We start from the raw sequence: 26,240 nt of genomic DNA, 5'->3' as shown, positions 1-26,240 counted from the left end.
CGGAGGAATCGCCCTCATTCGGAACCCGAAAACCACCAACCTCGAAGACTTTAGCAACTTCCGCGTTGAACCTCATCACACGAGCATCTGGTTCAAGTTCCGAGGCATCGTCTTTGGATCTTTCTACCTCAAGCCTGCTCTATCAGCCAATGCGGCAGCCCTGCAAAAGTTCCGAGAAGCCCTGTCGGCCATCAAGACCAACACCACAGAAATGAACAAACCTATCCCATCTGTGATCATGGGCGACTTCAACACCCGCATGGGCCAGACAAGCAGAGACACCCATGAAACCGCCAACCGTTTGCAACCACTGCGGACAGCTGTAGCGGGCGGCTTCCTGGAATTCGTGGATTCGACCAACCCCACGGGGCAACACTGGACCCACGTCGTCAACGGGAAGAAACCACAACACTCAGTACTGGACCTCTTCTTTGTCTCGACGGCACTGAGACACAACGCCAAGACGGTGACGGTCCACTCCAACGACACCTGTAACTCAGACCACCGCATGGTGTCGATGGAACTTGAATGGAACGCCGCCAGAGAGCCTGCCCGCCCACCAATCCTCGTGTGGCGAACCAACAAGCTCGAAGATCCCGAAACCCTCCAGCAATACACGGAAGCCTTTATAGTCCACCACCCAGTAGTCGTAGAGCAGATCACACAGCTGGGAACCCGGCTACCACAAGAGGATGGACCCATGGCACGCGAAGACGCCGAAGCCCTCGTTGAATCTGGGTGGAATATCATCAAGAACCACGTCACAGCGGTGGCACAAATCGTCATTGGGAAGCGAAAGAAGGATGGCCCGGCTCCCCGCAACGGCTTTTGGACCCCGGAAATGGCTGACATCAAGAAACGACGAAACACGGCTTATCGAATCGTGAACCAGTCGCCACAAGGCTCGAGAATCCAACTGCAGGCCATGGCCGACTACGAAAACATGAACAACAAACTCAAGGACCTCATACGACGACAGAAACGCGCCTTCTACAACACCTGGGCCCAGTCTCTCTCCACCAAATCGGACTCTGAGCTCCTCAAGGAAATCAGCAAGCGAGACAAGGTCAAAAGCGGCTTCTTCAACCGGTCGATCCTTCCGAACGACCAAGACAGCATGGACCAGTACCGGGCCCACTTTGGGAACATCTCAAGTCGTCTCGGTGTTCAAGAAGCCAACGATACACCGCGTCCTCAGGAAATACTATTCAGTCGCCTCTTGGGCCGCGAAATCACAGCAGAAGAAGTAAAAACAGCCATCCGACGCATGGGGAAACACAAGGCCCCTGGGTCCGACGGGATCAGTGCCGAGCTCCTACACCCAGTAACCGACCAAGTCTCGGATTGGCTGCGTCAGCTCTTCAACTGGTGCATGTGGACCGGCATCGTCCCTCAAGAATGGAATGTCGCCATCAACCACCCCATCTGGAAGAAGAAGGGCGAAGAAGAGGACATCAAGAACTATCGCCCGATCTCTCTGCTACAAGTTGTCCGAAAGGTATTCGAAAGGATCTTACATAGCCGACTCCTCCAGGAGATGGGCCCCATCGACATCTCCCAAGGAGGCTTCCGCAGCAACAGGGGAACCCTGGACCAGGTATTCGCACTCGATTCAATCGTCAAGTTCCTACAGAACGACGGCCACACCCCGTGGATCGCGTTCATGGACATCAAAGCCGCGTACGACTCAGTTGACCGGGATCGGCTCTGGCACAAACTCGAGCAACGAGACATCCCCCCGCATACCATCCGCATCCTACGCGCGCTCTTCGACAACGTGACCACCGCTGTTCTCGTGAGCGGCACCAAATCCCGGCCGTACTGGCTGGAGATCGGGCTGCTGCAAGGGTCGGTTCTTTCACCCACCCTCTACAGCCTCTTCATGGATGACCTCGCACAGAACCTACGAGCAGTCACATCACCCAGAATAGGGAACCTCATCATCAACAATGTCATGTACGCGGACGACATGGCGTTGGTAGCAAAAAACCAAGAAGACCTCCAAAGACTTGTTGACATCTCCGAAGCACACGCAGACGAAAACAATTACGCTTTCTCTCCGACCAAATGCGAAGTGCTTACCGCGGAAGCAAACCCGACCCCAATCACACTCAAGGGAACACCTCTTAGCTTCGTCACCAGCACCTACAAGTACCTCGGGGTGCAGTTCGGCCCTGATGGCATCGACGCAGAGGCCCACGTCACTCAACTAAAGCACAAAGCCCAGTTCCGAACCAAAGAGCTCAAGGAACACGGCATCTTCAGCAAGTCAGTCTACCCTGGACTGATCGTCAAAATCTACAAGGCTTTCATCCGGCCCCGTCTGGAGTACGGCCTTGCCATCGTCAACATGAAGGGCCCGATAATGAACACTCTACAGGGGTGCATGCTGGACACACTGCGATCGGCACTCAACATCCGCCAGAACGCGTCTGGTCCGGCTGTCATGACAGCCACAGGAATCTACACCATGGCGACCAGAAAACAGATACTGATGATCAAGTGCTTCGGACGGTGGTTCGACAGGAAAGACGACCCAGGATATCTTGGATCCCACGTGCTCAAGTACATCACCGAGTTGCCCCCAAGAAACCCAAACAAGAAGATACTCTCCAAGCTGACCGGAAGCGCCGCATGGAAGGAGCTCGAGAGACAGCACCGAGACTCCCCAGACAGAACAAGACTGGACCTGTTTGAATCTGGAACTGGCACCGGCACACCCATCAAGAAGGCGGTGATCGTTCACAGTTTTGAAAAAGAGCGGAAGCCCGAGAAAGTAATGTCGATCGCAGGCACCTACAAGTGGGAAGGCGACCCCATCCTGACAGCGCGGATGCCAGTAGCAACAGTTGCCCAAGCAAGGAGAATGCTCCTGTGGCGAGTCGGGTGTTTCCCACCTAAACCCGACAAGGAGTGCAAAAAGACCGGACCCAACGGCCCCAAGGTGTATGTCAACAGAAAACATGCAGCAGAATGTGTCCGAGCCAAGGACCGACTCGAGAAATATGTTCACCCCACATCGATCCCCGAAGGCATCACCTACATCGACCTTGCAATCGACGCACTCCCCAATTTGGCTCGAGTGCCAACAAGACCACTCACCACCGATCCTGAAAAACAGAGAAGATGGCGTGCCAAGCGCAGCCGAGTACTGAACAACAGACCAGCGATCTGGCTGGATGTCGTGGCGGTGCTGGATGACATCGCAACCAAATGTCTGTCGTGGACAGCGGCCCCTCGGGCTGACCAATCGCAGCAAACAAGTACCTGAGAAAGAAACCCTCCCAGACGCATGAGCAGACACTTGGACAGGGAAGCCGGAGCTGGAGTCCCAAACTGTCACTGAATGGATGAGTTCGGCAAAACTTGACATCGCCGTCCCTCCGCAAACAGGCCCCATGGGATAGAGAGCTGTACACCGACGACCCAAATGTCCCGGTTGGCAAAGCCAACACCCAGTGCCAGAGCCCAAAAGGGACGCTAAGGCAAAGTCTTTAATAAAGACCCACCTATTGACTGGACCAACCATGCGATGACAGCCATGAACAAGTTTTGAATATATAATTCTATTTTGACAGAATCAATCGAACATTCGAAAATACAATGCATCAACATCAACTCCATCCACATCCACCAGGAGATCCAATCCAGAAAGGAACGGGATACCTTGGTTTTTTGATCATGGGTTATTTTGTGATGCGGTGCTACTCCCTCATTCATAGCCTGAGCAAAGCTGCCACCATATTCAGTCTGTCCAAGAGCACCATTCGCCGCTGGCAATGCGTCATGTTGTCAAGGCAAGGGCCATACATCCAGTCCCAGGAGGCAGCGGTTTGTCGGTACTTTGAGCAATCCAAGCACCACCATAGCCGTCCACATCGCCCTTCATATGGCCAAACCCGACGCAAGCCATCACATACTGTATGTTCATGGAATGGGTAGCGTCCCGGTTCTCCCTGAATCAAGTATAAAGCTACGAGGGCGATCAAGGTGGATCCTGTTTGGTGTCATCTTCTCTTGGTCGGGTGGCATATCCTTGAGTCTTTCTCTCAAGGGTAGGGCTTTCCATTTCTCTCCGGGGGCCGTGCTGTCCCATTCTGCAGGGCGAGTTGAAGTTCTGCAATTCGTCTGTTCAGGTTGGCTTTCTCGGTGGCGATGGTCTTTTCTCTGGTGAGGTGTGTCTCTTTTGCACTCTGGATCTTGCCGAGGATGATTAGTGCCGTGTCCTTGACGGATGCTTCGTTCGCGGCTTGGATGGCCATGTCAAGTAGCTCCTCAAGGATGTACGGGATCGGGTCGATGAGGGGGCACCACTGGTTCGTCGTTGTTTTCTTAGGGTCTGTTCGTTGTACCGGGTGGATGGTGAGATTTTGTGCTGTTGGTGGCCACAATGAATATCCCCCAGCCAGACACAAGCAAAGACATACGAGTGTCAAACTCACCTGTGTTCCCACCGAGTGAACTGTTCGCTGGCTGAACAGTGGATTTGCAAGCAGCTTGCTGGGCGAGGCAACAGCACAGCATCGAGGGGCAACAGCCAGACCCACCGCCCAAGCACAGAGCCGGTCACGCTGGCAGACTCAGCAGCTCGAGAGGAAGTAAGGGCACTCGCTCAATGCAATCTGGCAAGCAGCCAGACCAAGCCGCCATCTCCTGGCTGCCCAGACCGACAAAAGGCGCTCCCCTCGCCCTTTCCCCTCGTCATCGTTGTCTCGTTTCGCCCTTTCGGCTCCCTCCTCGCTCTCCTGCCCTCATCTGGCTTTGGCATCGGCACCTTTGTCGCTTCCATCCCAACCCCGGCATGCTCAGGGCCATCTCCTGTTGTTTTGGAGGGTCCGCAGACCCATCCAGCGACCGAGATGTCTCCTCGCAGACCCCTGTCTCCCAACAACCAACATTCCCTTCTCAGCCCGATCCCTTTGGCCCCTGGCTCCATCCCGTCGAGTGCCTCGTCAACATTGCCCGCGACGAGCCCGATGCCCTCCTGATCAACACATATGAGAGCGGCATCTCGGAGCGACTCAGCTATCTCCGTGTGTGGAAGCAGGCGTATTCGGTCGCCCAGGCTCTCAAGGCTCTCCCTGGCTGGAGCGATGACGGCCACGAGGTCATCGGCACCTTCTGCGAGGCCGAAGCCAGCTGGGTGATCTTCTCGTTTGCTGTGTGGATGCTGGGCAAGTGAGTATCTCTGGTCTGGTCTGGTCTGGTCAGTCTGCCTGTGCATGACATAACCGGTCTTTGTCCCTGCCATGACCAGGATCGAGTCTCATCTGTCCCTTGTTGCCATCCAGGAAAACACTCAATCTCGCCCTCAATCTGCCTGCTGCTGCCCGCAAGGCTCTGTGCGAGAGGTTTGTCCTTGTGCTGGTCTCACATGTGTCTCAGGAGATTGACATCCCAGAGACCTCTGTGCTCAACCTGACTCGACCTTGACTCCAATCGAAACAGATACTCCATCAAGTACATCCTCTACCACCACACCAAGCCTGGCCGCACCATTGGAGTGACGCTGGTCGATGCCACCACGTTCCCTGTGCTGAACAACGTCCCACCCCCGTCTCTCGAAGTCTGTGAACCCCTTGATGATTATGTCACCATCCAGTGCACCTCTGGAACAACGGGTATGTGGAATGGTTGAGCGTGATGGTCCAGCAGCAAAGCAGATGGTGCAATGGTGGATAGAGTAAGATGGTGAGTGTGGTGAATGTGGAAAGTGATATACTGACGATGCATATCCAACCCACAACCCGACTCCTTCGTCCTGCATCCTGGCTCCTCGTCGCTCCCACAGGCATCCCCAAGTCGTGAGTTCTCCTGTGGCTTCTGATCCTGTGGATTCTGATCCTGTGTCGCGCCTGATGCTTGTCCACAGTCACAAAAGTGATCGCATCACCACTCGTTGACTGAATCCTTCTGTGTTTGATGTTGATTGTTGCAGGTTCAGGTTTGCACACACTGGAGCCATCACCATTCGAACTTCAGTTGGAATGCTCAAGAGTAGCGCGGGATTATTCCAAGTGAGATCAAATGACACCCTTGAATTGTTTGGAGGGCATAGTTGGATGTACTGACAAATGATGACTCTCAGCCTCCGTCCTTTTCGGCGGCTTTTAGTCTTTTCCTTAGCATTGTCAGCCTGGGAGGGTCAGTGTGGATTCCAAAGCCAAGTTTCGAAACCATTGAGAAAGTCCATAATATCATTCAAATATTGAACAGTGGCATCAATTATGTATATTTGGTTGGTAAAATAAGAAATTGCACTCCCAAATCAATGTCGCTCGTACACTGATGACATCTATCTCCCCACAGACTCCCTCGTTCATGAAGCTTGTAGTCAACACTGCAGCTTCGCTGAACTCGGCTTTCAAGTGGGAGGCCACGAAGAAAGTTATCACTGGATCAGAGTATATTCCAATGAGTGTCATTCACAAGACGAGGGAGAGCTTTCCAAACGCCGAAATTCAGTCGGGTTATGGATCGAGTGAGGTACAGTCGAAATTGTCCCCGAACCTAATAACTTTCCGGAACCATCACTAACTCAATGTACGATTCAGTCGGGAGTAATTGGGTCACACTCCTTTTTGAGAATTCCCACCCATAGTCCCATCCCAGAAAAGTTGGTCTACAAGCTGGCCAAGCCTGGCGTGCGCTGCCTCTTGTTTGACGAGGAGGGCAATATCGTTGATCAAAATGTCTCCAACAGCGGGATCCTGGTCTTTGCCGTCGACCCCGACCATCCTGCCAAGGACCATCCTGACTTTGTCAACGCCGATCCAAACGACAGACTGGCCTCCTTTGGCTTCCTCAGCGACGGCTCGCCCCGAGTCTGCACCATGGACTGGGTCGAGATGATCAGCGAGAACGAGTTTACGGTCGTTGGAAGGTGAGTGCGATATCCCTGTATCCACCGAGTGGTCTGTGCCCTCCTTCCACTAGTCCTCCGCCAATCCATCCCACACACTTCATTCTCACACCTCACACCTCACACACCCAGATTCGACCAGAAGATCAAGGTCAACGGTGTCTATGTCGACCTGAACCATCTCGAGGCCCTGGTCGTCCAGCACCTGAGCCACACCATCGCCGACTGTGCGTTTGTCCAGACCTCCGAGAAGAAGATCGTGATGCTGTATGTTCTCCAGGCCCGCCCCACGACCCGCACCGAGCCCAGCGACATCATCCGGATGACCCAGGATCTGCTTGCACTCGTCAACGTCTCCAAGGTGCCGATCCACAACTGCTTCCAGCTCGACGAGATCCCCATGATCAAGAATGGCAAGCGCGACCTCAAGAAGATCAAGTGGATCGCCGAGAACAACGATCTGCACCAAGAATCCGTTGTGTATCCCCGTCTCGCCCCCAGCGAGGCCCCGCTGTTTCGCATCGCGGCTGCAATCTCCAGCCTCGGCAGCCAGCTCCTCGGGATTCCCTCTCTCGACGGCCGCAACTACAGCATCAGCGGAGCTGGGTTTGACTCGCTGAGTGTCGGCCGCCTGGCCCTGGCAATCAAGGAAGAGTACGATGTCGAGATCTCGCCGATGATGCTGCTCTCGAACGGCCTGACGCCCCTCGATGTCGCCCAGCTGGTGATTGATCTCCAAGGCAACCACCCGCTGATGCCGCCGACAGTCGACCTCGACCAGGAGGCCGCCCGGCTCGACGATGCGAGTGTGACGGCCGAGGGTCTCCCTCCACTTGTCTTTCCCGAGTCGCCTCGCGGCATCGTCCTGACGGGGGCCACTGGCTTCCTCGGATCGTTCCTGCTGTACGAGCTGGCTGCCAAGTTCCCTGCTGCCAGGATCTACTGTCTGGTCCGAGCCGCGAGCGACCAGGCTGCCATCGACCGCATCTTTGAGACAGCCAGGAAGCTGATCCTCAACCCGCAGCAGACGCACTACCTCGTGAACAATGTCAGGCCGCGACTCGTTGGTGTCTGTGGCGATCTGTCGCTCGACCAGTGGGGACTGACCAACAAGCGATGGAAGAAGATCGGCAAGGAGACCGACATGGTTGTGCACTGCGGCGCCGAGGTGCACTGGCTCGACGACTATGAGGCGCTCAAGGGGCCGAATGTCCTGGGCACGGCGACGGCCCTGCGGCTGGCCACGACCCACCACCTGAAGCCGCTGCACTTCATCTCGGCGGTCGGGGCGATTCCCATGGCACGGGGTGCAAGGACGCCGCTCGAGGAGAGGGTGTATTCCAACTGGAACGTCTCTGGCGGGTATGCACAGACCAAGTGGGTCTCTGAGCAGCTGATCAACAAGGCACGATCGAGGGGAGTGCCTGCGACGATCATCCGACCATCGCTGATTGCAAGCGACAGTGTCTATGGAGGTGAGTCACTGGGTGTAATATGGCAATGTGGTGTGGTGGTGTGGTGGTGTGGTGGTGTGGTGGTGTGGTGGTGTGGTGGTGTGGTGGTGCAGCAGCTCATCTCAGCTCACTCTCACTCTCACTCTCACTCTCACTCTCACTCTCACTCTCACTCTCACTCTCACTCTCACTCTCACTCTCACTCTCACTCTCACTCACTCTCACTCTCACTCTCTCAGTGTGCCACTCGGACGACTACATCTGGCAGTACATCAAGGGGTGCATCCGCATCGGGATCGCTCCCTCCAATGCCACCCCCGTGATCATCACCATGAATCCAGTCGACCATGTCGCCAAGGTGGTCGCTGCGATCGCAGCCTCCGAGGTGGCCCTGCCCAAGTTTGTGTTCCACATCAGCGACCCAGAGCGCAGGTGAGATGAGCGAGCGAGCCGAGTGGCAAGCAGACAGGGAGGGCAGCAGGATGAGTGCCATTCCTCGGCAGTCACTCACCCACCCACACCACCATCCCATACATCCTGTCCCTCGGCCCACCTCGCAGTGTCATCACCGAGAAGCGTGTCTTCGAGATCGCCAATTCCGTTGGCTGGATCATCATGTTGGATACCCGTGAAAAGTTCAGGACGGTCATCTGGCGCAACCCATCGCCCGATAACCACGCCCTGCTTGCGTTCATGCGGATGCTGATGGACCTGTCCTTCAGGGTCGACAACACCAACACTCGCTCGATCTACCCGACGCCGTGTCCCTCGCCCGAGCTGGTCGTCAGGAAGAGTCTCTTCCACTTGGATCGGGTATCCTATCTCGACCAGCCCACGGCGGCGGAGACCGAGCTCAAGGACGAGGAGTATCCCGATGTCCGTCCCTTCACCCGCACCGGCCGCCACTGATGTTGTGCTGGCTGGGCAGACCGATCGATCAGTGTCGTCTCGCTGCCCTTCCGTTCTGCGGCCGAGTCTTGTTGGACTGCCAGACACTGAACACGATTGATCCAACGTTGAGTTGCGTGTGGTGTGTGGTGGATGGTGGATGGTGATGAAGATGGTGGTGGATTGCGCTGTCGACATCCAGTCCTTCCTGCGTCGCATCACTTCTCTGGTGAACAATCAGCGGGATTTCAGCCGTCTCGAGTGACTCCACATCCAGAGCGTGCCAGTCCAGAGTGGCTATCAAGTTCAGGCGATCTACACTCCAATTCGATCACTCTGTTGCATGAGCAGTCCTGTCGCTGTCCACAAGTACTCGCACCAGACGGAGGAGTCGCATGGAGAATCCAAGAGAGCTGTGATATTGACCAGGACAGACAGCCAATTGCCGACAGGGCGACTGGGGCGACATCGGGGTATGTGGACGGGGTGAGAGTGGGACACATCGGCAAGCACTGGATATCGTGCACTGACTCCGAAGCGATAGATCAGGAATGTGTGTCAGGGAGATGTGAAGCACCGCGCGCAAGTGGAGGACCATGGCTGTGCATGGGATGCACCATGAATGGCACTGCCAAACATGCAGTGACCTCCACCACCGAGCTAGTTGTGGGTGTCGGGACGGAAGATGTTGGGCCGCGGGTGCTCCTCGGGTCTCAGCGGTGACGGAGCGTTCAGAGGAGGTGGCAGATACCCGATGTGGGTCAGGTACAACAGCCCTCGCCCGGCGATCCTCCCGGCCTGGGAACCGAGGGCCGAATAGATCGACCGGGTGTTGGTGTTGTCGACCAGGAAGGACATGCTCAGGATCAGATGCATGAGCGTCAGCATCGACGAGCCGTTGGGCAGCGACGGTCGGTAAAGCAGGGCCTTGAATCGCTCGCGGGTCTCGAACATGACGGGCCAGCCATAGGCATTGACGATCTCGAACAGTTTGGTCTCGGTGACGACGCTGCGAGGTGGGCCGAGGGACAGGATGTATGGGATGGTGGTGTGGGTGGGTGAGTGACTGCCGAGGAATGGCACTCATCCTGCTGCCCTCCCTGTCTGCTTGCCACTCGGCTCGCTCGCTCATCTCACCTGCGCTCTGGGTCGCTGATGTGGAACACAAACTTGGGCAGGGCCACCTCGGAGGCTGCGATCGCAGCGACCACCTTGGCGACATGGTCGACTGGATTCATGGTGATGATCACGGGGGTGGCATTGGAGGGAGCGATCCCGATGCGGATGCACCCCTTGATGTACTGCCAGATGTAGTCGTCCGAGTGGCACACTGAGAGAGTGAGAGTGAGAGTGAGTGAGAGTGAGAGCGAGAGTGAGAGTGAGAGTGAGAGTGAGAGTGAGAGTGAGAGTGAGAGTGAGAGTGAGAGTGAGAGTGAGAGTGAGAGTGAGAGTGAGAGTGAGAGTGAGAGTGAGAGTGAGAGTGAGCTGAGATGAGCTGCTGCACCACCACACCACCACACCACCACACCACCACACCACCACACCACCACACCACATTGCCATATTACACCCAGTGACTCACCTCCATAGACACTGTCGCTTGCAATCAGCGATGGTCGGATGATCGTCGCAGGCACTCCCCTCGATCGTGCCTTGTTGATCAGCTGCTCAGAGACCCACTTGGTCTGTGCATACCCGCCAGAGACGTTCCAGTTGGAATACACCCTCTCCTCGAGCGGCGTCCTTGCACCCCGTGCCATGGGAATCGCCCCGACCGCCGAGATGAAGTGCAGCGGCTTCAGGTGGTGGGTCGTGGCCAGCCGCAGGGCCGTCGCCGTGCCCAGGACATTCGGCCCCTTGAGCGCCTCATAGTCGTCGAGCCAGTGCACCTCGGCGCCGCAGTGCACAACCATGTCGGTCTCCTTGCCGATCTTCTTCCATCGCTTGTTGGTCAGTCCCCACTGGTCGAGCGACAGATCGCCACAGACACCAACGAGTCGCGGCCTGACATTGTTCACGAGGTAGTGCGTCTGCTGCGGGTTGAGGATCAGCTTCCTGGCTGTCTCAAAGATGCGGTCGATGGCAGCCTGGTCGCTCGCGGCTCGGACCAGACAGTAGATCCTGGCAGCAGGGAACTTGGCAGCCAGCTCGTACAGCAGGAACGATCCGAGGAAGCCAGTGGCCCCCGTCAGGACGATGCCGCGAGGCGACTCGGGAAAGACAAGTGGAGGGAGACCCTCGGCCGTCACACTCGCATCGTCGAGCCGGGCGGCCTCCTGGTCGAGGTCGACTGTCGGCGGCATCAGCGGGTGGTTGCCTTGGAGATCAATCACCAGCTGGGCGACATCGAGGGGCGTCAGGCCGTTCGAGAGCAGCATCATCGGCGAGATCTCGACATCGTACTCTTCCTTGATTGCCAGGGCCAGGCGGCCGACACTCAGCGAGTCAAACCCAGCTCCGCTGATGCTGTAGTTGCGGCCGTCGAGAGAGGGAATCCCGAGGAGCTGGCTGCCGAGGCTGGAGATTGCAGCCGCGATGCGAAACAGCGGGGCCTCGCTGGGGGCGAGACGGGGATACACAACGGATCCTTGGTGCAGATCGTTGTTCTCGGCGATCCACTTGATCTTCTTGAGGTCGCGCTTGCCATTCTTGATCATGGGGATCTCGTCGAGCTGGAAGCAGTTGTGGATCGGCACCTTGGAGACGTTGACGAGTGCAAGCAGATCCTGGGTCATCCGGATGATGTCGCTGGGCTCGGTGCGTGTCGTGGGGCGGGCCTGGAGAACATACAGCATCACGATCTTCTTCTCGGAGGTCTGGACAAACGCACAGTCGGCGATGGTGTGGCTCAGGTGCTGGACGACCAGGGCCTCGAGATGGTTCAGGTCGACATAGACACCGTTGACCTTGATCTTCTGGTCGAATCTGGGTGTGTGAGGTGTGAGGTGTGAGAATGAAGTGTGTGGGATGGATTGGCGGAGGACTAGTGGAAGGAGGGCACAGACCACTCGGTGGATACAGGGATATCGCACTCACCTTCCAACGACCGTAAACTCGTTCTCGCTGACCATCTCGACCCAGTCCATGGTGCAGACTCGGGGCGAGCCGTCGCTGAGGAAGCCAAAGGAGGCCAGTCTGTCGTTTGGATCGGCGTTGACAAAGTCGGGGTGGTTGCGGACGGGATGGTCGGGGTCGACGGCGTTGACGAGGACGCCGCTCTTGGAGACATTTTGATCAACGATATTGCCCTCCTCGTCAAACAAGAGGCAGCGCACGCCAGGCTTGGCCAGCTTGTAGACCAATTTCTCTGGTACAGTGAGACTCTCAGCTGGAAGTTGGAAATAGGAAGCTCCGTCGACAAGCCCGATCTATGAGTGGCCACAAGCATGAGCAACAATCTTTCCGTCAAACAGTCTGTGCAACAGACACGTTAGCATACCTCACTGGAGCCATAGCCACTTTGAATCTCGGCATTCGGAAAACATATCTTGGCAGACTTGATCGTACTAATCGGAACAATTTCAGAGCCAAGTCCGAGCCTCAGTGTTTTCTCCCATTTGATATTCGAGCGAGTTGATTGCGCCATTCCAACAAGTGCCTTGAGAAATGATGGTGTCTAATTGAATGCAGATTTGATGTAAGCCAGGCGAGTGATAGTTCAGGTTTTGTAACTATACCTTACCAAGTACACATACGCAACTCCATCGTCGAGTATCTTGATAATACTCTCAACCTTCTCGATTGTTTGAGCTGTGGGTGTGGGCATCCAAACCGATCCCTTGAGATTCAAGGCTACAAGGACGAAGCTCATGGTCACAATAAATGAAGGAAGCTAACGTATAATCGAGTTAGTGTTCCTATCAACGGCTGCTCTATGAACACATTACAAGATCAATCGCCATACCTGGCAGAGACCGATGCTACAGTGAAGAATGCCGTTTACAGCTCGACCGGCCATTGCGCCAATATGTGAGAATTTGTATCTTGATCATATGAAAAACATGCACGCAGTCAGCAAGAGGAATTTGCGATCAAGAATCAATGCTTACATATCCTTAGTATACTTACGACTTGGGAATACCTGATGGGAAGGGATAAATTAGGCCATCCAACGTTAGTCTTGAATTCAAAATTCATTCAACACCTTGCCATTTCCAAAATTACCTGTCGTTCCTGAAGTGCAAATATAAACGACAAAGTCGTCGAGTGGCTCACAGAGCTCGAGCGATGGAGCAGGGACCTCGCTGAGCATCGGGAAAGTGCCGCCGTCCACCAACGTCACTCCTTCCGTCCTTCCAGGCTTGGTGTAGTGGTGAAGGATGTACTTGACCGAGTGTCTGTTGGGTGCCATGGTGGTCGAGAGTGTGTCAGTTCCAGGCTTTGTCGATCGTGGGCCAGTCTCCCACTCTGTCGACTCCACCCACAATCGGACTGCCTCCTTGACTCATCGCTGCTGATGCTATACCTCGCACAGATGGCCTTGCGGACAGCCGATGGCCAGTTGAGACCAAAGTTGAGGGTTTTCCTGTCGGTGGATACGTGGGTGAGTCAGCCACGGCTATTGCCTGTCATCCCTGGAGGGAGAATTCACTCACAGCATCTGGGCCGATACTCACTTGCCCAGCATCCACACGGCGAGCGAGAAGAACACCCAGTGCGCCTCGCCTTCGCAGAAGGTGCCGACGGCATCGTGGCCGTCGTCGTTCCAGCCAGGAAGCGCCTTGAGAGCCTGGGCGATTGAGTATGCATGTTTCCACACATCGCGGTATGAGTAGCGCACAGACTCGCCGCTCTCGTAGGTGTTGATGCAGAGTGCATCGGGCTCGTCGCGGGCCATCCGGATGAAGGCTTCGACCGGATGGACCCAAGGGTCGAAGGGGTCGGCGGGCAGAGCTGGTTCGGGCTGAACAGGTTCGGGCTCGACTGCGGACACCTCGACCATCTCGGCATCCTCCTCCATCGACTCGATAGGCTGGACCTCGATGCCGAGCATGTCGTCCGAGTCGTGGGTGCTGACGACCATGTCGGAGCCAAGTCGGGGCCAGACAGGGATACGATCTGCCCAGGGCCGATCCGCAGACAGGGAAGGGGGAGGAGAAAGAGGGCAGGTCAGGGCAAGGGGCCAGAGAAAGGCGCTCGCCTCGTTGCTGGGTCTCGATGTGGAGAAAGAGGGGAAAGGCGGCGTCTTGACCACGGCCCCCACCCATCGCGCACCCGATCGCGTGTCGCGGCTCTGGGGGAAGCACATTGTCAAAATCGAGTTCCCACCCCCTTCGGCCACGACACCGCAATCATGAGCCAAATTCCTGGGACCAGCGCCTGGGGCCAGCGCCTGGTGCCAAAAACATCCATCTGTGCTGGGGAAGCAACCCTTTCGACCATCCAGGATTGCGCTGGATGTCTGGAGTGAAGGCATAAAGCGGGTGTATTTGGATGGAACTCAAGGACGCACCGAGTTGCAAGCGGTCCATGTCGATTGTCCATGGTGGGTGGTGCGGATGGCCCGCCATGTGGGCAGTGAGCCAGGAAGAGAGGAAAAATCAAAACTGGGGAGGGGGCGCTCAGCGAATGGTGGGCATGTTGACGGTGGCCTTGGAGGAGGTGACATCCTCACTTCTCCACAGGGCAGTGACAGTCTTGAGGTGGGTGTAGAACTATTGAACCGGGCAGGCACGGGGGTAGTCAGCAACATGTGTGCTCCACATAAAATGCACCGAACAATGCAACACCAGCCCCATGCAAAGCGCTTGCACGAGCCTCATGCGTCTAGAACTGCGGTCTTACCTGAACACCGGTCTTGCCGTAAAAGTTGAGATCGCCCTGGATACTGGCGCGGGAGCCAGTGAAGGAGAACATGGGGAGAGGAACGGGGATGGGGACGTTGATGCTGATGCGGAGTGGGTTGTTGAGAAGGGTCAGCCGCTTGTCAGAAGGCATCGCGCTCTACCAAGCCTGCAGCCTCAGCGAATGCGTTCGGCAAGCGATTGTCTGGACCGTCGACTCGTCCACACACAGGATGCGATCCTCGAAGCTCACCCGACTTGGCCAACGTTGATGTCCTCCTGGAACTTGCGGGCGGCGCTGCCCGAGTTGGTGAAAATAGCAGTGCCGTTGCCGTAAGGGTTGTTGTTGACGAGCTCAATAGCCTCCTCGAGGGTGTCGACCGAGAGACACAGGGCAACAGGGCCAAAGATCTCCTCGGTGTAGCATCTCATGTGGGGCTTGACATCGGCCAGGATGGTCGGGCCAACAAAGTTTCCGTTCTCGTATCCGGTGGGCTGAATTGCAGGGTGCAGCGCGAATGCAGGAGCGAATCGAGCCAAGATACAGTGCGGTGGCGGTTGCAATCAGCGGATTGGATGAAAACACGTGGCCAGCGTTGCCCGAGACGATCGAGCACCACTGCCGATGCTCATCCACAGGTTCCTGCTCGACGCCAAGATGGACCAGCGCGAGGTGCGGGGAAGGCGCACAGCAAAGCTTACCTTGACACCGCGGCCATCGAGAACAACACGGGCACCCTCATCGACAGCGGACTGGATGAGCTCTTCGACACGAGTCTTGGACTAGCGAGCAACGAGCAGCACAAGTCAGTCGCTTGTGAGAATCCGAGGTGCACAAATCCCTGCCGGTTCGCAACAAGCCAACAACTGGTAACCAGCAACGCGAGGAGAGGTGAAGCGACAGAGCCACGTCCGAGGACAACACTTACCGAGCACGAAATGAGGGGACCGACATCGGTTCCATCCTCGAAGCCGCCAGAGACCTTGAGGTTCTTGGCGCGCTCGACAAAATCGGGAATCCACTCCTTGGCCTCGCCGACAAAGATGGCAGTGGGCAGGGCCATGCAGCGCTGACCGGCGGCACCAAAGGCAGCACCAACGAGGGCGTTGAGGGTGTAGTTCTTGTTGGCATCGGGCATGATCACGCCGTGGTTCTTGGCACCCAGGTTGGCCTGGACACGCTTCCCATTGTCGGTTCCGCGGCGGAAGATGTACTTGCCGGCGCTGTCGGAGCCGACAAAGGAGATGGCCTTGATGTAGGGATCGTCGCAGATGGCATTGACGGTGTCGTAGCCTGAAGACAAGGACAAGACAGCGCATATCAGTCATCGCCCTGGCCACATTGGTGGATCAAAGCATGCAGGCGCGCAAGTGCGCCACTTTAGTCCAGCACAGCTCGATATGGGCAGCACCATGAGCTCACCACCGTGGACAATGTTCAAGACACCCTTGGGGACACCGGCCTCTTCGGCCAGCTTGGCCAGCATCAAAGTGGCTCCAGGATCGCGCTCCGAAGGCTTGATGACGCAGGTGTTGCCGCAGGCGATAGCGAGCGGGAAGACCCACTGTTGAGCGTTTGTTGCAAGGCAAAGATGGGCGACGTCATTAGTATGTCGTTAATATGGGCATGGCGATCTACATCTTGCTGCGAGACAGGGTGGAATGCTAAGCAACAATGCACAGAAGGGGGAACGCTCACGCACCAGGGGAATCATGGCCGGGAAGTTGAAGGGCATGATGCCGCCGACGACGCCGAGGGGCTCGCGGATCGAGTAAGTATCCATGTCTTTCGACACGGGCAGCTTTTCGCCCATGAGCAGCGTCGGGATGGAGCAGGCATGCTCGACGACCTGCAGACCACGCATCACGTCGCCCTTGGCGTCAGGCAGGGTCTTGCCCTGTTCGGTGGTGATGGATCTGGCAATGTCGTCCTGGGGGAAAGGGAGGTAGAGCGGAGGAATGGTGAGCATGAATGCGGACGAAGCTCCGTGGTCAAGCCAAGAGAATCTGGGGGTGGTGGACCTACCATCTTGTTGCGGATGAGGAGCTGGAGATCCAGCATGACGCGCTGGCGCTGCAGAACGGTGCTCTTCTTCCAGGTCTTGAAGGCGTCCGCAGCCGTCTCGGAGGCATACTTGTACTCCTCAGGAGTGACCTGAGGAACAAACCCGAGGAGCTCTTGGGTGGCCTAGATTCCGAAGAGATGGTACAGGTGTGCATGGGAAAGTCAGACGCGGAGGAGAGGGCACTGGATCGAGGCAGCCGCGGCAATCGGGTCTGTGGAGGCCCGGTTGGGACGATGCAGCCCATGGCCACAGAGATCACATCCGTATGCACCGAGACATCGGATTCGAGTCGCGGTGCAGCAATCAGGGCAATCGGAGCACGACAGGGGGTGCTGATCGCGGGACGACCAGATGTATCCCACACGGCGACGAATGCTTACAGGGTTGCGGAGCTCAAAGTGCTGGGTCGACTGGGAGGTCAGGAACTCGCCGTTGATGTAGAGGGGAACATCGGGGGCAAGGGCCTTGCGCTCGGCAGCCGAGAGTGAAACCAGGCCCGTGGGAGGAACAGTCGAATGGACGGGCTTGGAGGTATAGGAACGGACAAGCGAGGCAGGGCGGGCCTTGGCCAACAGCTTCGAGGCACGGTAGAACGACATGGCGACGGAGCGATCGAGGGAGGATGTGAAGGAGGATGGACGAACGAGCGGCGGCGGATAAGAAGTGGTGGGATGCGGCGGGCAGCGACTGGGCGGACCGTGGGGAGGACGATCGCAGCGTTACGATCGGATCGGGCAAGACAAGGCACCGCGAGACGAAGGGGAGGGCAGGCGAGAGGGCGACGAGAAGGACGACGAGACGGCGATGTTGGTGCCGGCTGACATGGACAAACGGGCGATGGCCGGGCAAGCCAGCGACCAGAAGGTGCGGCTGCGGATGTCGAATGGTGTTATCCCAGCAATGCGATTGACCTGTTTCGACCTGTCTCGACTTGTTTCGAGACTTGTTTCGACTTGTTTCGACTTGTTTCGACTTGTCTCGACTGGATGATGCGAGCCAAGGCCACAGCGAGGCCGCAGCGAGACCACACCGAGGCCGCAGCGAGATGCGGCTCGTTACTTCCGGCCAGTCGGAGCTCGCTGGCTCCGACGGAAGGCGCTCCGAGGCACGTGCGCAGCACGGAGCGGCGGCCGGGCTGCTCCGCTGTTTGTGTGGGCGGGCCATGCAGTCAGAGTGTGCGGGTGCGTGTGTGGCACCGGCCAATGGGCGTGCGGCTCTGCATGTGGCGAGGCGCCGTCCCTGTGGCGCGCGGCACCAGCCTCAAACACAGCCGCCCGTTCTGTGTGGCCCGCCGCCACTGCTGCCACAGCGTCGGGCAAACCGCCCGATGTGCCACGACGACAAGGCGCCTCTGCTGGCCATGAAGCCGAGCCGAACAGGGCCGAACAGGGCCGGTGCCAGCGCGATGCGAGATGGGCAGCGGGTAGTGGCCAATTGGCGATGCTGTCCTGCGAGCATATGAAAGTGCGTGGGACGGCTCCCGGTCGCATTTCATCGCACATCATTACATCCCACACTTCATACACACCACACATCATACACACCACACATCACATCACATCACATCTCATCCAGCATCGCATCGCACCGCTCTCGCCCCGTCCCATGCGCTCCCATTCGCTGCCGGTGCGTTCCGTGTCCCGGCCGACCCAGCACCACCGGCGCAGCACGAGCCGCCGAATCGCAACGGGAAGCCGCCGAGCCCGACACCCCGCCCGCTCTCGCTCGCGCGCTCTCGCCGGCCTCGCGCTCCTCTCCCTCCTGTGCTGCTGTGGCTGCAACAAGCTGCTGCCCGCCGCGCCGTCTCGCTGTGCCCTCGCTCGCCCCGCCGTCCCGGGTTCATGTTGCCGCGTGTCGGTTTTCCTGGCGGCCTTGGCCAGAGCCCAGCTTGCTCCTCTTCCCTCCTTCCTCCTGCTCCTCCTCCTCCTTCGTCCTCTCCCTCCCGCGATCGTCTGCACCGGTCTGCAACGCGAGCCTGAACGCCTGCTTGCCTCGCTGCCTGCATCGGCTTCTGTGTCTTTGCAAGTGTCCTTGCCATCTGCGCCCGAGTCTGCATCGACACCCCGTGTCGACTTCCGTGTCGGCATTACGCCGGCCTCCACGTTACTTTGCAGGGGTGGCAGTCTCCGCCTTGTGTTGGCATCGATCCAGCGCCTCCATCTATCACCTCTATCCAGCACCTCCATCTATCACCAATACTCGGACATCCGTCATACTCTGCACTACTTCTGCTGTCTTTAGAGCAACACAGCAGTGGTCGTCACCCACCACTCCTGCTCTTGCACCTCCTGCCGCTGCGATCGGCACCATTTTCTATACAACCGCCACTGCATCCACACCCACTTCCACATCCACGTCCGCATCCACAATCACTCCCTCCGCTCCCTGTGTCCATCCTAGGCATATTGGAATCGATCCTGCTCCCGTCCTCCCTCCCTCCATGCTTGTCGCCCCGCCCGCGCATCTGTCACCTCGTCTCCCATGTCCGCCCATCCTTCCAATTCCGTCGTCCTTGTCTGGTACCAGCTCGTCGACTCGCACGGCAACATCTATCTCAAGTCCACCGTCTCCACCGTGGTCCTCCACCCCAATTCCATCGTCGACCAGCTCCGCGATGCCATCCTCTCCAAGAACTCGGCGGGCATCCTGCGGGGCATCTCGTCGTGTCAGCTGCTCGTCTTCAAGGACCGGCTATCCTTTGATACCCATCTCGCCCCGCTCGACGAAGATTCGGCCATCCAGGGCCTCGGCACTTCCAAGCGCGATGCCCTCTGGGTTGTTGTCCCTTGGATCGCCGTCCAGCCCCCTCCCTCGTCGCCGCCGCTTCCTGCAACATCGCTGTCCTCGTCACCATCGCTTGCTGCCGCCATCCCGACCTCGTCCCCGCTGTATCTTTCGAACTTGCACCCTTCCGACTCCAAGCGGCATCATCCCTACGACATCCGCGACTTTATCTTCCACACCAAGGAAGCCAACTGCGTGACTGCCGTGAGAAGGACCCTGGCTGTAACCTTTGCTCACGGTCCGCACAGCCAGCTGTCGCTCTACGACATTGTCTCCATCTATTCGCCCTCCACCAAAGTCGAGCACAAACTCAAAGTCGTCTTCATCAACAAGTCGTTTGATCTGATTGTACTCGAGAGCCCCCAGCCACTCTGCCCAGCCGATCCGATCCTGCGGCTGCCCGCCGCCGGCGAGGCCTACATCCAGCTGAGCATCACCCAGCCGTACTCGACGCCGGCCATCTCGGCCACTCGCGGTCTCATTCTGTCAAGCCATCTCGTCGGCAGCGGCCAAATCCTCGGTTCAGCCCAGCCCGCAGTCGGCGACCTTGCCGGCGGCTGCTTCCATGAGGCCTCGGGTGCCCTCATTGGCCTCTACATGGGCATCGTCCAGGACCCGCGATCACTCCTGAACCGGGTGATCATCGCTCCGGCCAACTTGATACTGGCTTGTCTGCCTCAAACGGATTTCACCGGCCTCGCTCTGCCGGCCAAGACCGAAATATCTGCTCTGGACCCGCTGCCTCCAACCGAGCCTGTATTCTCCTCGTGGATCGCGACCTCGGCTCAGCCTGGGTCGTTCCCACAGCCGGTCCCATCCATGTCATCACTGCACCCGCTCGAAATGATCGGCCACACACATCCAGGTGCCTTCGCCGCCATTGCCCGCGATCCTGTCCCGGCGCCCTTCACGACCGTGACCACCATCCCCAACTTTGACCACTTTGATGCATCGCATGCAACCGCGGCCATGACCATGCCCAAGCATCCCATCCCAAGCTTCTCCGACGGCTTGGTGGCGCATTCGGCCCTCGCCATACGCTCGCCCAAGCGCCTGGCTGCGCCCGGTCCGTCTTCGCACCCGCCAGCCTATCAAATGAGCCGCACCATCCTCACCGTCCCAGAGGCATGGAGAGAGTACACGGACGGCATCGACGGCGGGCCGGCCATCCAGCAGCTCGAGCAGCGATGGGGCGCCCGGTGGCGTTCTTCGCATAAGGAAATGAAGTTTTTCTGTCGGCGGAACATCATCTACGTGTACATTCTCGAGCAGCTCAACAAGCGACCGCTTGACGAGATCCTGGCCGAGCTCGAGACCATGCGCAACAACTCGTCCCTCAACGCCCTCTCGAACAAGCTCAAGAAGATGAAGCAAGAGAGCGAGAAGGAAAACACAAAGTAGAGGCCGAGCTTGGCGGAAATTCAGCAACAGCCTGCACCACGCAGCACTTGCCACGAGCATTTGCCGTGCATGAGTACTTGAGGAGACACCCGTTTCAAATGCTGTCTATGTCAGTGTGTCTCAAGCTCCTCTTGCGGCATTGCGGAACCTGCCCAGCCGATCGATCGACTGTGTCTGAAACGATGGCGAGCACGGCCTGGTTGGTGAGCTCGTAGCAAGCCACTGCGAGCTTGGGCGGTGATCGCTGTAATCACCCAGTCGCTGTGCGTTCCTCGACGAAGCAAAAGCTGTATCCTTATTTGCCACGCCCGCCGTCCGTCATTCGTCCTTATGGCTGGGACACACCGACAAACTCGCTGCTTGCATCGTCCCCAAGCTGAACACTACGGCACTGCGGGCTCAAGGCCGTTTTGCTTTGTGGCAGCTCCGACCAGACCACGAGTTCCCTCAATGGCATAGCATGACCGAGCTCGTCTGTGCGGCGAGCAGGCGCAGACTCTTATACTACACACATCCGCTCTTCAACTCCCTCCCCTTCTCCCTTCTCCGTACACTTACACACCCACCACTCGAACAAAATCGATTCCGTCTCGACCCAGAGACGCAGTCGGTTACGCAAAATACAGTGCATTCATAGTTTCGGAGATGCCCATCTTGCTTCTACAGTCGACCCAGAAAGAAACGGGACAGTCACTTTCTGGCATTCTATGTCTGAAACACGCTGACCTACTGTAGGCTCCAGTGAGCAAGCCATGCGATCGTTTCCCGTCCTGGTTGGCAATCTCGTTGTCTTTGTTGGTCTGGTCTTGAACACACTTGGTCGATCTCCTGTGGCGATGTGTGAGTGTGGTGCATTCGCTCGATGTGTGAGTGTGGTGGATGGACTCGCCCTCTGGACTGCTCCATGGTGTATCGATATCAAGATGCTCGACTTTCTCGAGTCGCTTGGCTTCCCGGCACTGTGAGCACACTGTTTGGCCATGATTGCAATCAGTGGGTGGGTGTATTCAGGTCCCAGAAAAACAACAGTCCTGGCTCAAATCGGAGAGTCCCATTCCATTTTGGAAACGCTGTAATGTCAGTGGAAACTGGATCCCATGTTTTCGTCCTTTCATCCTGGAACATGCCTCCTTCTCCTCCTCCTCCTCTCTCTCTCCATGTTGCCGATCATGATCTCGACGGATTCCTTGACCTCCAGGCCTTGACTTTCTTCTCGCGGGCTTCGGTCCAGTCGCTCTTGAGACACACCCCGTGAGCAAACCCGACGACGACGTGGTCGTGCTGGATGCCCCGATAGGCGGTCGGCTTGGTTGGATCGTATCCCTTGGATTCCCAGGCCGAGTATGTGAACGGATCGGCCCAGGCCTGGAACAACGACCGGGGCCTGTACGAGGTCGGGAGGGTCAAAAACGGATGCGCCTCGGTGTTGAAGACAAAGTTTTCCGAGTTGAACGGGCTCTCGTGGTCAAACAGAAGGTAAAAGTACTTGAGGGTCTCCGCCAGGAAGAACGACTCCATCTAAAACCGACGCAGCGGCAGTGTTAGCAGCGGTGGATAGACACACAGTGACAGGCTATGCACATAGCCCAACCTGGTCCAGTCCAGCTCGTGGATTACACATCCCGAGAGCATGTCTTCTGAAGCGGATCGATCTGTCACAACGGGCAGCATTTTCTTGCATCCGCTCGTCGGCACCACGCCACACTACACCAACTTGCACCGCCCTCACCTTATCGCCTTGGGCAGCCTCATTGACGTTCTCAATGTTAGCAAATCCACATTCGACTCGGGTGCTAGAAACGAACCGTCGTGAGTATCCGGACCCGATCACGATCGCCACAGGATTTGGCGCTCGTCTGTGCAAGTTATTCGCTCGAGTCTTGTATACGAATCGGGTGTGCAAATCATTCGTGCAAGCAATTGCCCGCTTCCGTCTGTTCCACTTGCGCTTCGCTTCTCTGCTGCATCCATTCGCTTTGTACCCATCTCCTACTTACAACTTCTCGATCCGATCAAACATCTCAAAGCCCAGCTCCAGCAACTCAGAGTCCCCGGTCGCTCGATGGAGCATCCAAATGCTCTCGATCAGTTCGGGACGGAGGGGATACTGGTGTCGATCCCCTGCAGGCTCGAACGTCTGGATGTTGGTCATCTCGGCCAGGAATGGGGAGTATGCCAGGATCTGGGAGATGGCGTCGAGCTCGTCCATAGCCTGACACGAGCCGTAGAGAGCAGCAGATGGCGCATAAGCCCCTGATACAGACGACGGAATTGGGCGCTAGCGCCGCACCAGCCAGTTGCAGCACTCCAGCCAGTTGCAGCACTCCAGCCACACCGATCGCCTACCTCGCTCAAGTCTCCGGCAAGCGCTTTCAGTCCAGGCCAGAACGCTCCGAGCGAATGGAACCGTTCGTGGATGGGCACACCGTTGTCCATCATCACGTCGATGTTCCACAGCCCCCGTTTCATGTGCATTTTGACGGCCCGATATGCCTGGCAAGAGCAGCAAATCGATACCACTTTCAGCATCCCTTGGCGCACCCGGATGTGTCTTGGATCGCAGTGAGCCTGTATCCAAACCGATGCAACACCAGCAGTCCTATGCCGCCTCACCTCGACAAACATCTCGTGGTATTCATTCTCGTCCGCAAACGCAATCCATGTCTTGAGCAGATACTCATAGTAGCTGTCAACGCCGCCCCCAATGGAACATTCCTGGACGGTGGCGAGCAGGTCCTGTCAGCGGCACGTCTCACTGGCGCATTCGCCGATTGCCAGAGCTGCACCATGGTCATATAGCTCGGCCAGACTATCGGTAGCAGGTCTTACCTTGTATGCCCACGCGCCCGTTATGACATCGATGTGATTGCCATAGAGGCCCAGCGTCGAGCGGCGGTCGTAGAGAGCCTTCGTCGCCTTTCGCGCCACCTCCTGAAGTAAGCAGTGCCATCCACGATTTTTGCAACAGAGTCAGTAGTCTCTTGCGGGCAGGTTTGCCTCGCTGCATGTCGTCGAGCGATCCAGCGGCCCCCTTCACCCACATACCTCGTACACAGGAAGCCCCGTGAGTATGCTGATCCAGGTAAACTCCAGGCTGAAAGTTCCCGCACATGCGGTGCACACCAGCGTCGATTCCTCTGGATGGATCCCGTATTTGAGATTGATCTGGGAGAAAGAAGGGTCCGAGGACGCCGCCCCGTCGAGTAGTAAGTGTGAGGAATCAGAACGAACGCAGGCGCTCCCACACAGCAAGGAAAGCTGTTGTCTGGTTGGCGTCTGTGCGGGTGCAGCCGGCCCGAACTGCAATCCAGCCAGTGTCGAAGAGCCTACCGAGCCGTACGGCAACCCTGTCGGCGTCTTGAAGGCCGGAAGGAGCCGGTCAGCTAGATCGACGACCAGCCCGAGCAGGCCGTGGTTGTACTTGTCCCAGGTATCTGGATGAGTCGCTGCGATGACGTGTGCCGAGAGAAGCCCGCTGTTGGCCGAATGAGGTGCAGCTGATGAGTTGCACTTCTCTCAGTGCCGAGTATGCCATCATTACTGCCCCCTGATCGATCGTGCGACGAGGTTTAGTGTTCCCCAGGGCTTGCATAGTCGACTCTTGCTTTGGAGTAAAGGCCGTGTGCAGGATCCAAACCGAACCCACTCGTCCCGAGCAGAATCAAGAATCAAACGTCGACACTAACCCGATAATGCGAATGTTGGTCTCGAACACAGACACGGTCACATTCTGGTCGAATGTGACGTTCTGGCTCAGATGAATCAAGTCCAGAAACAGGTCCATGTCGCCAATGACAGCGGCGGTATCGAGCGAGTCTGAAGATGGTGTTCGCCGATTACGAGACGAGCACAGTAAGAGAGTTGTCGCATCGTTTCAGGTCGCACATCGAGAGCGGGAAATGGGATACCGAGTCGATATGTGAAAATGCGATCGTGCGGCTGCTGGGCCGGCCATTATCCCTCCTTCAGAACCAGGCAGCTCCTGTGCTCGCCCGGCCGATGCCACAAACCTATCAGGGTCAGGGTGAAATTGCCAAGTGTATCTTCGCCTGAGCACGACAGGGCTGCCATTCAGAGCGGTACGACGGTCCACGAAGGGGGAAAAAAGTCCATCGACGGACGGCGTTGGTGCGAAGGAAAACACGGGTGAGATCAGCGACGTTGGTATCGATGACAGCAGCTGATGTTGCTTGCATCCGGCGACTCATTTCGTGGCTGAACCCGGCTCAACATCGGATGCTGTACGATTCAAGGGACAGCAGTGGGAGGGTACCGACATTTCAGCTCGTCTTTCGGGTACGCCTGATATTCCAGCGCATGGCGGCCCAACGGTGATGCCGATTCCGACCAGGGTGGGGATATTTGAAGAAGGTTGTATCGGTGTGAGTTCGCAAAAGATGGATGCTGATCTGCAGTTGAGGCTGCTGTGGAATGAAGCAATGCGAGGCTCCCGAACGGGCCCGCACCCAGTTCTGCCGCATGGCAGTCCAAAGCCAAACATGTGCTGCAGCATCATCGCCCAGATACACGGACTGGGCCTCACATGTTTCAGATACGAGCCCAGGCCATGATAGAAGGCCTCCTTGGTCTTGAGGCGATAGTGTTCCCGCTTGTGCACGAGATCCATGCTCGTCCCGGAGTCTGTGGCAGGTGACGGGCATGAGCGACGTCGAAGATATTGCTGTGGCATGCCGTCCCAGATGCCTGCAGCAGAGCAATTGCTGATCCATTGGCGATTCGAGGCCCGTTCGTATCGCTGGAGGGGAAGCTGTTGGGCAACCGTCCGGTGTCGGTGTTGTCACTTACGACTCTTTGGCAATCGGCTAAACAGGCCAGCCGAGACGCCGAGTCCCCACAGCGAAAGCACTGCCACTATCAGCCGGCTCAGGGTCACAGCAGGCTTCATATCTGCCCGGTCAACTGGGGATGCTGTGTCGGTGGATCCGATGGGGGCAGAGTCGCAGGATGCGGGCCGGAGCCACAAGGCCAGCCAAGAGCTCGG

At 57.3% G+C, this 26,240-nt stretch overlaps 7 protein-coding genes across 7 annotated transcripts; 4 read left to right on the top strand and 3 right to left on the bottom strand.

The window, feature by feature from the left end:
• The first annotated feature begins 4,672 nt into the window (after positions 1-4,672).
• BJ171DRAFT_259871 (uncharacterized protein) lies at positions 4,673-6,161 on the top strand. Its single transcript, XM_053106770.1, has 5 exons — positions 4,673-5,178; positions 5,292-5,351; positions 5,449-5,621; positions 5,792-5,804; positions 5,939-6,161. The coding sequence occupies exons 1-5, from the start codon at positions 4,802-4,804 to the stop codon at positions 6,069-6,071; spliced, it is 756 nt and encodes a 251-aa protein (XP_052970107.1). The 5' UTR covers positions 4,673-4,801; the 3' UTR covers positions 6,072-6,161.
• Positions 6,162-6,612: 451 nt separating this feature from the next.
• Positions 6,613-9,439, top strand: BJ171DRAFT_565742 (male sterility protein-domain-containing protein). Its single transcript, XM_053113365.1, has 4 exons — positions 6,613-6,883; positions 6,995-8,337; positions 8,556-8,748; positions 8,877-9,439. The coding sequence occupies exons 1-4, from the start codon at positions 6,834-6,836 to the stop codon at positions 9,223-9,225; spliced, it is 1,935 nt and encodes a 644-aa protein (XP_052970106.1). The 5' UTR covers positions 6,613-6,833; the 3' UTR covers positions 9,226-9,439.
• A 155-nt stretch (positions 9,440-9,594) lies between these two features.
• Positions 9,595-14,395, bottom strand: BJ171DRAFT_439034 (male sterility protein-domain-containing protein). Its single transcript, XM_053108015.1, has 11 exons — positions 13,821-14,395; positions 13,670-13,729; positions 13,369-13,541; positions 13,273-13,285; positions 13,109-13,187; positions 12,887-13,036; positions 12,644-12,820; positions 12,241-12,572; positions 10,787-12,129; positions 10,342-10,534; positions 9,595-10,213 (listed from the first exon to the last, which is right to left on the bottom strand). Exons 1-11 carry the CDS (start codon positions 14,225-14,227, stop codon positions 9,865-9,867), a joined length of 3,276 nt encoding a protein of 1,091 aa, XP_052970105.1. The 5' UTR covers positions 14,228-14,395; the 3' UTR covers positions 9,595-9,864.
• A 216-nt stretch (positions 14,396-14,611) lies between these two features.
• On the bottom strand, positions 14,612-18,026 carry BJ171DRAFT_492375 (Aldehyde/histidinol dehydrogenase). The gene is made up of 9 exons (XM_053109818.1): positions 17,434-18,026; positions 17,014-17,175; positions 16,691-16,918; positions 16,411-16,552; positions 15,917-16,281; positions 15,690-15,770; positions 15,241-15,482; positions 14,989-15,091; positions 14,612-14,858 (listed from the first exon to the last, which is right to left on the bottom strand). Exons 1-9 carry the CDS (start codon positions 17,650-17,652, stop codon positions 14,766-14,768), a joined length of 1,635 nt encoding a protein of 544 aa, XP_052970104.1. The 5' UTR covers positions 17,653-18,026; the 3' UTR covers positions 14,612-14,765.
• A 1,976-nt stretch (positions 18,027-20,002) lies between these two features.
• On the top strand, positions 20,003-20,440 carry BJ171DRAFT_404178 (uncharacterized protein; the record flags this gene model as incomplete). Its single annotated transcript, XM_053107225.1, has 1 exon — positions 20,003-20,440. A coding segment is annotated over one exon (438 nt), but the record flags the coding sequence as incomplete, so codon positions are not given.
• Positions 20,441-20,932: 492 nt separating this feature from the next.
• On the top strand, positions 20,933-21,238 carry BJ171DRAFT_420467 (transcriptional activator of glycolytic enzymes-domain-containing protein; the record flags this gene model as incomplete). Its single annotated transcript, XM_053107434.1, has 1 exon — positions 20,933-21,238. The coding sequence occupies one exon, from the start codon at positions 20,933-20,935 to the stop codon at positions 21,236-21,238; it is 306 nt and encodes a 101-aa protein (XP_052970102.1).
• A 982-nt stretch (positions 21,239-22,220) lies between these two features.
• BJ171DRAFT_492371 (ER degradation enhancer, mannosidase alpha-like 2) lies at positions 22,221-26,191 on the bottom strand. Its single transcript, XM_053109817.1, has 13 exons — positions 26,045-26,191; positions 25,782-25,879; positions 25,516-25,540; positions 25,249-25,302; positions 24,925-25,054; positions 24,569-24,713; positions 24,284-24,403; positions 24,068-24,169; positions 23,852-23,953; positions 23,585-23,731; positions 23,236-23,450; positions 22,968-23,031; positions 22,221-22,756 (listed from the first exon to the last, which is right to left on the bottom strand). The coding sequence occupies exons 1-13, from the start codon at positions 26,142-26,144 to the stop codon at positions 22,406-22,408; spliced, it is 1,653 nt and encodes a 550-aa protein (XP_052970101.1). The 5' UTR covers positions 26,145-26,191; the 3' UTR covers positions 22,221-22,405.
• Between the last annotated feature and the right edge of the window lie 49 nt (positions 26,192-26,240).

Source organism: Polychytrium aggregatum (assembly GCF_025602895.1).
Source record: "Polychytrium aggregatum strain JEL109 chromosome Unknown BJ171scaffold_6, whole genome shotgun sequence".
Taxonomy (NCBI): Eukaryota; Fungi; Chytridiomycota; class Chytridiomycetes; order Polychytriales; genus Polychytrium; species Polychytrium aggregatum.
The sequence above is the reverse complement of the archived record's forward strand: the minus strand, read 5'-3'. Positions and strand labels throughout refer to the sequence as shown.

Coding starts and splice junctions, on each gene's coding strand:
- BJ171DRAFT_492375 (XM_053109818.1), bottom strand. CDS start 17,652: ATGTCGTTCTACCGTGCCTCGAAGCTGTTGGCCAAGGCCCGCCCTGCC. Junction 16,553..16,690: donor TCCCGGCCATGATTCCCCTG/GTGCGTGAGCGT, acceptor AACGCTCAACAG/TGGGTCTTCCCGCTCGCTAT. Junction 15,771..15,916: donor GTCCCCTCATTTCGTGCTCG/GTAAGTGTTGTC, acceptor GTTGCTCGCTAG/TCCAAGACTCGTGTCGAAGA.
- BJ171DRAFT_259871 (XM_053106770.1), top strand. CDS start 4,802: ATGCTCAGGGCCATCTCCTGTTGTTTTGGAGGGTCCGCAGACCCATCC. Junction 5,179..5,291: donor GCTGTGTGGATGCTGGGCAA/GTGAGTATCTCT, acceptor GTTGCCATCCAG/GAAAACACTCAATCTCGCCC. Junction 5,352..5,448: donor CGCAAGGCTCTGTGCGAGAG/GTTTGTCCTTGT, acceptor CAATCGAAACAG/ATACTCCATCAAGTACATCC.
- BJ171DRAFT_492371 (XM_053109817.1), bottom strand. CDS start 26,144: ATGAAGCCTGCTGTGACCCTGAGCCGGCTGATAGTGGCAGTGCTTTCG. Junction 23,954..24,067: donor CGGGCGCGTGGGCATACAAG/GTAAGACCTGCT, acceptor GCCACCGTCCAG/GAATGTTCCATTGGGGGCGG. Junction 22,757..22,967: donor AGGCTGCCCAAGGCGATAAG/GTGAGGGCGGTG, acceptor CGTCGGTTTTAG/ATGGAGTCGTTCTTCCTGGC.
- BJ171DRAFT_565742 (XM_053113365.1), top strand. CDS start 6,834: ATGGACTGGGTCGAGATGATCAGCGAGAACGAGTTTACGGTCGTTGGA. Junction 6,884..6,994: donor GAGTTTACGGTCGTTGGAAG/GTGAGTGCGATA, acceptor TCACACACCCAG/ATTCGACCAGAAGATCAAGG. Junction 8,338..8,555: donor AAGCGACAGTGTCTATGGAG/GTGAGTCACTGG, acceptor TCACTCTCTCAG/TGTGCCACTCGGACGACTAC.
- BJ171DRAFT_439034 (XM_053108015.1), bottom strand. CDS start 14,227: ATGGTCGTCAGCACCCACGACTCGGACGACATGCTCGGCATCGAGGTC. Junction 12,821..12,886: donor GAGTTGCGTATGTGTACTTG/GTAAGGTATAGT, acceptor GCATTCAATTAG/ACACCATCATTTCTCAAGGC. Junction 12,130..12,240: donor GAGTTTACGGTCGTTGGAAG/GTGAGTGCGATA, acceptor TCACACACCCAG/ATTCGACCAGAAGATCAAGG.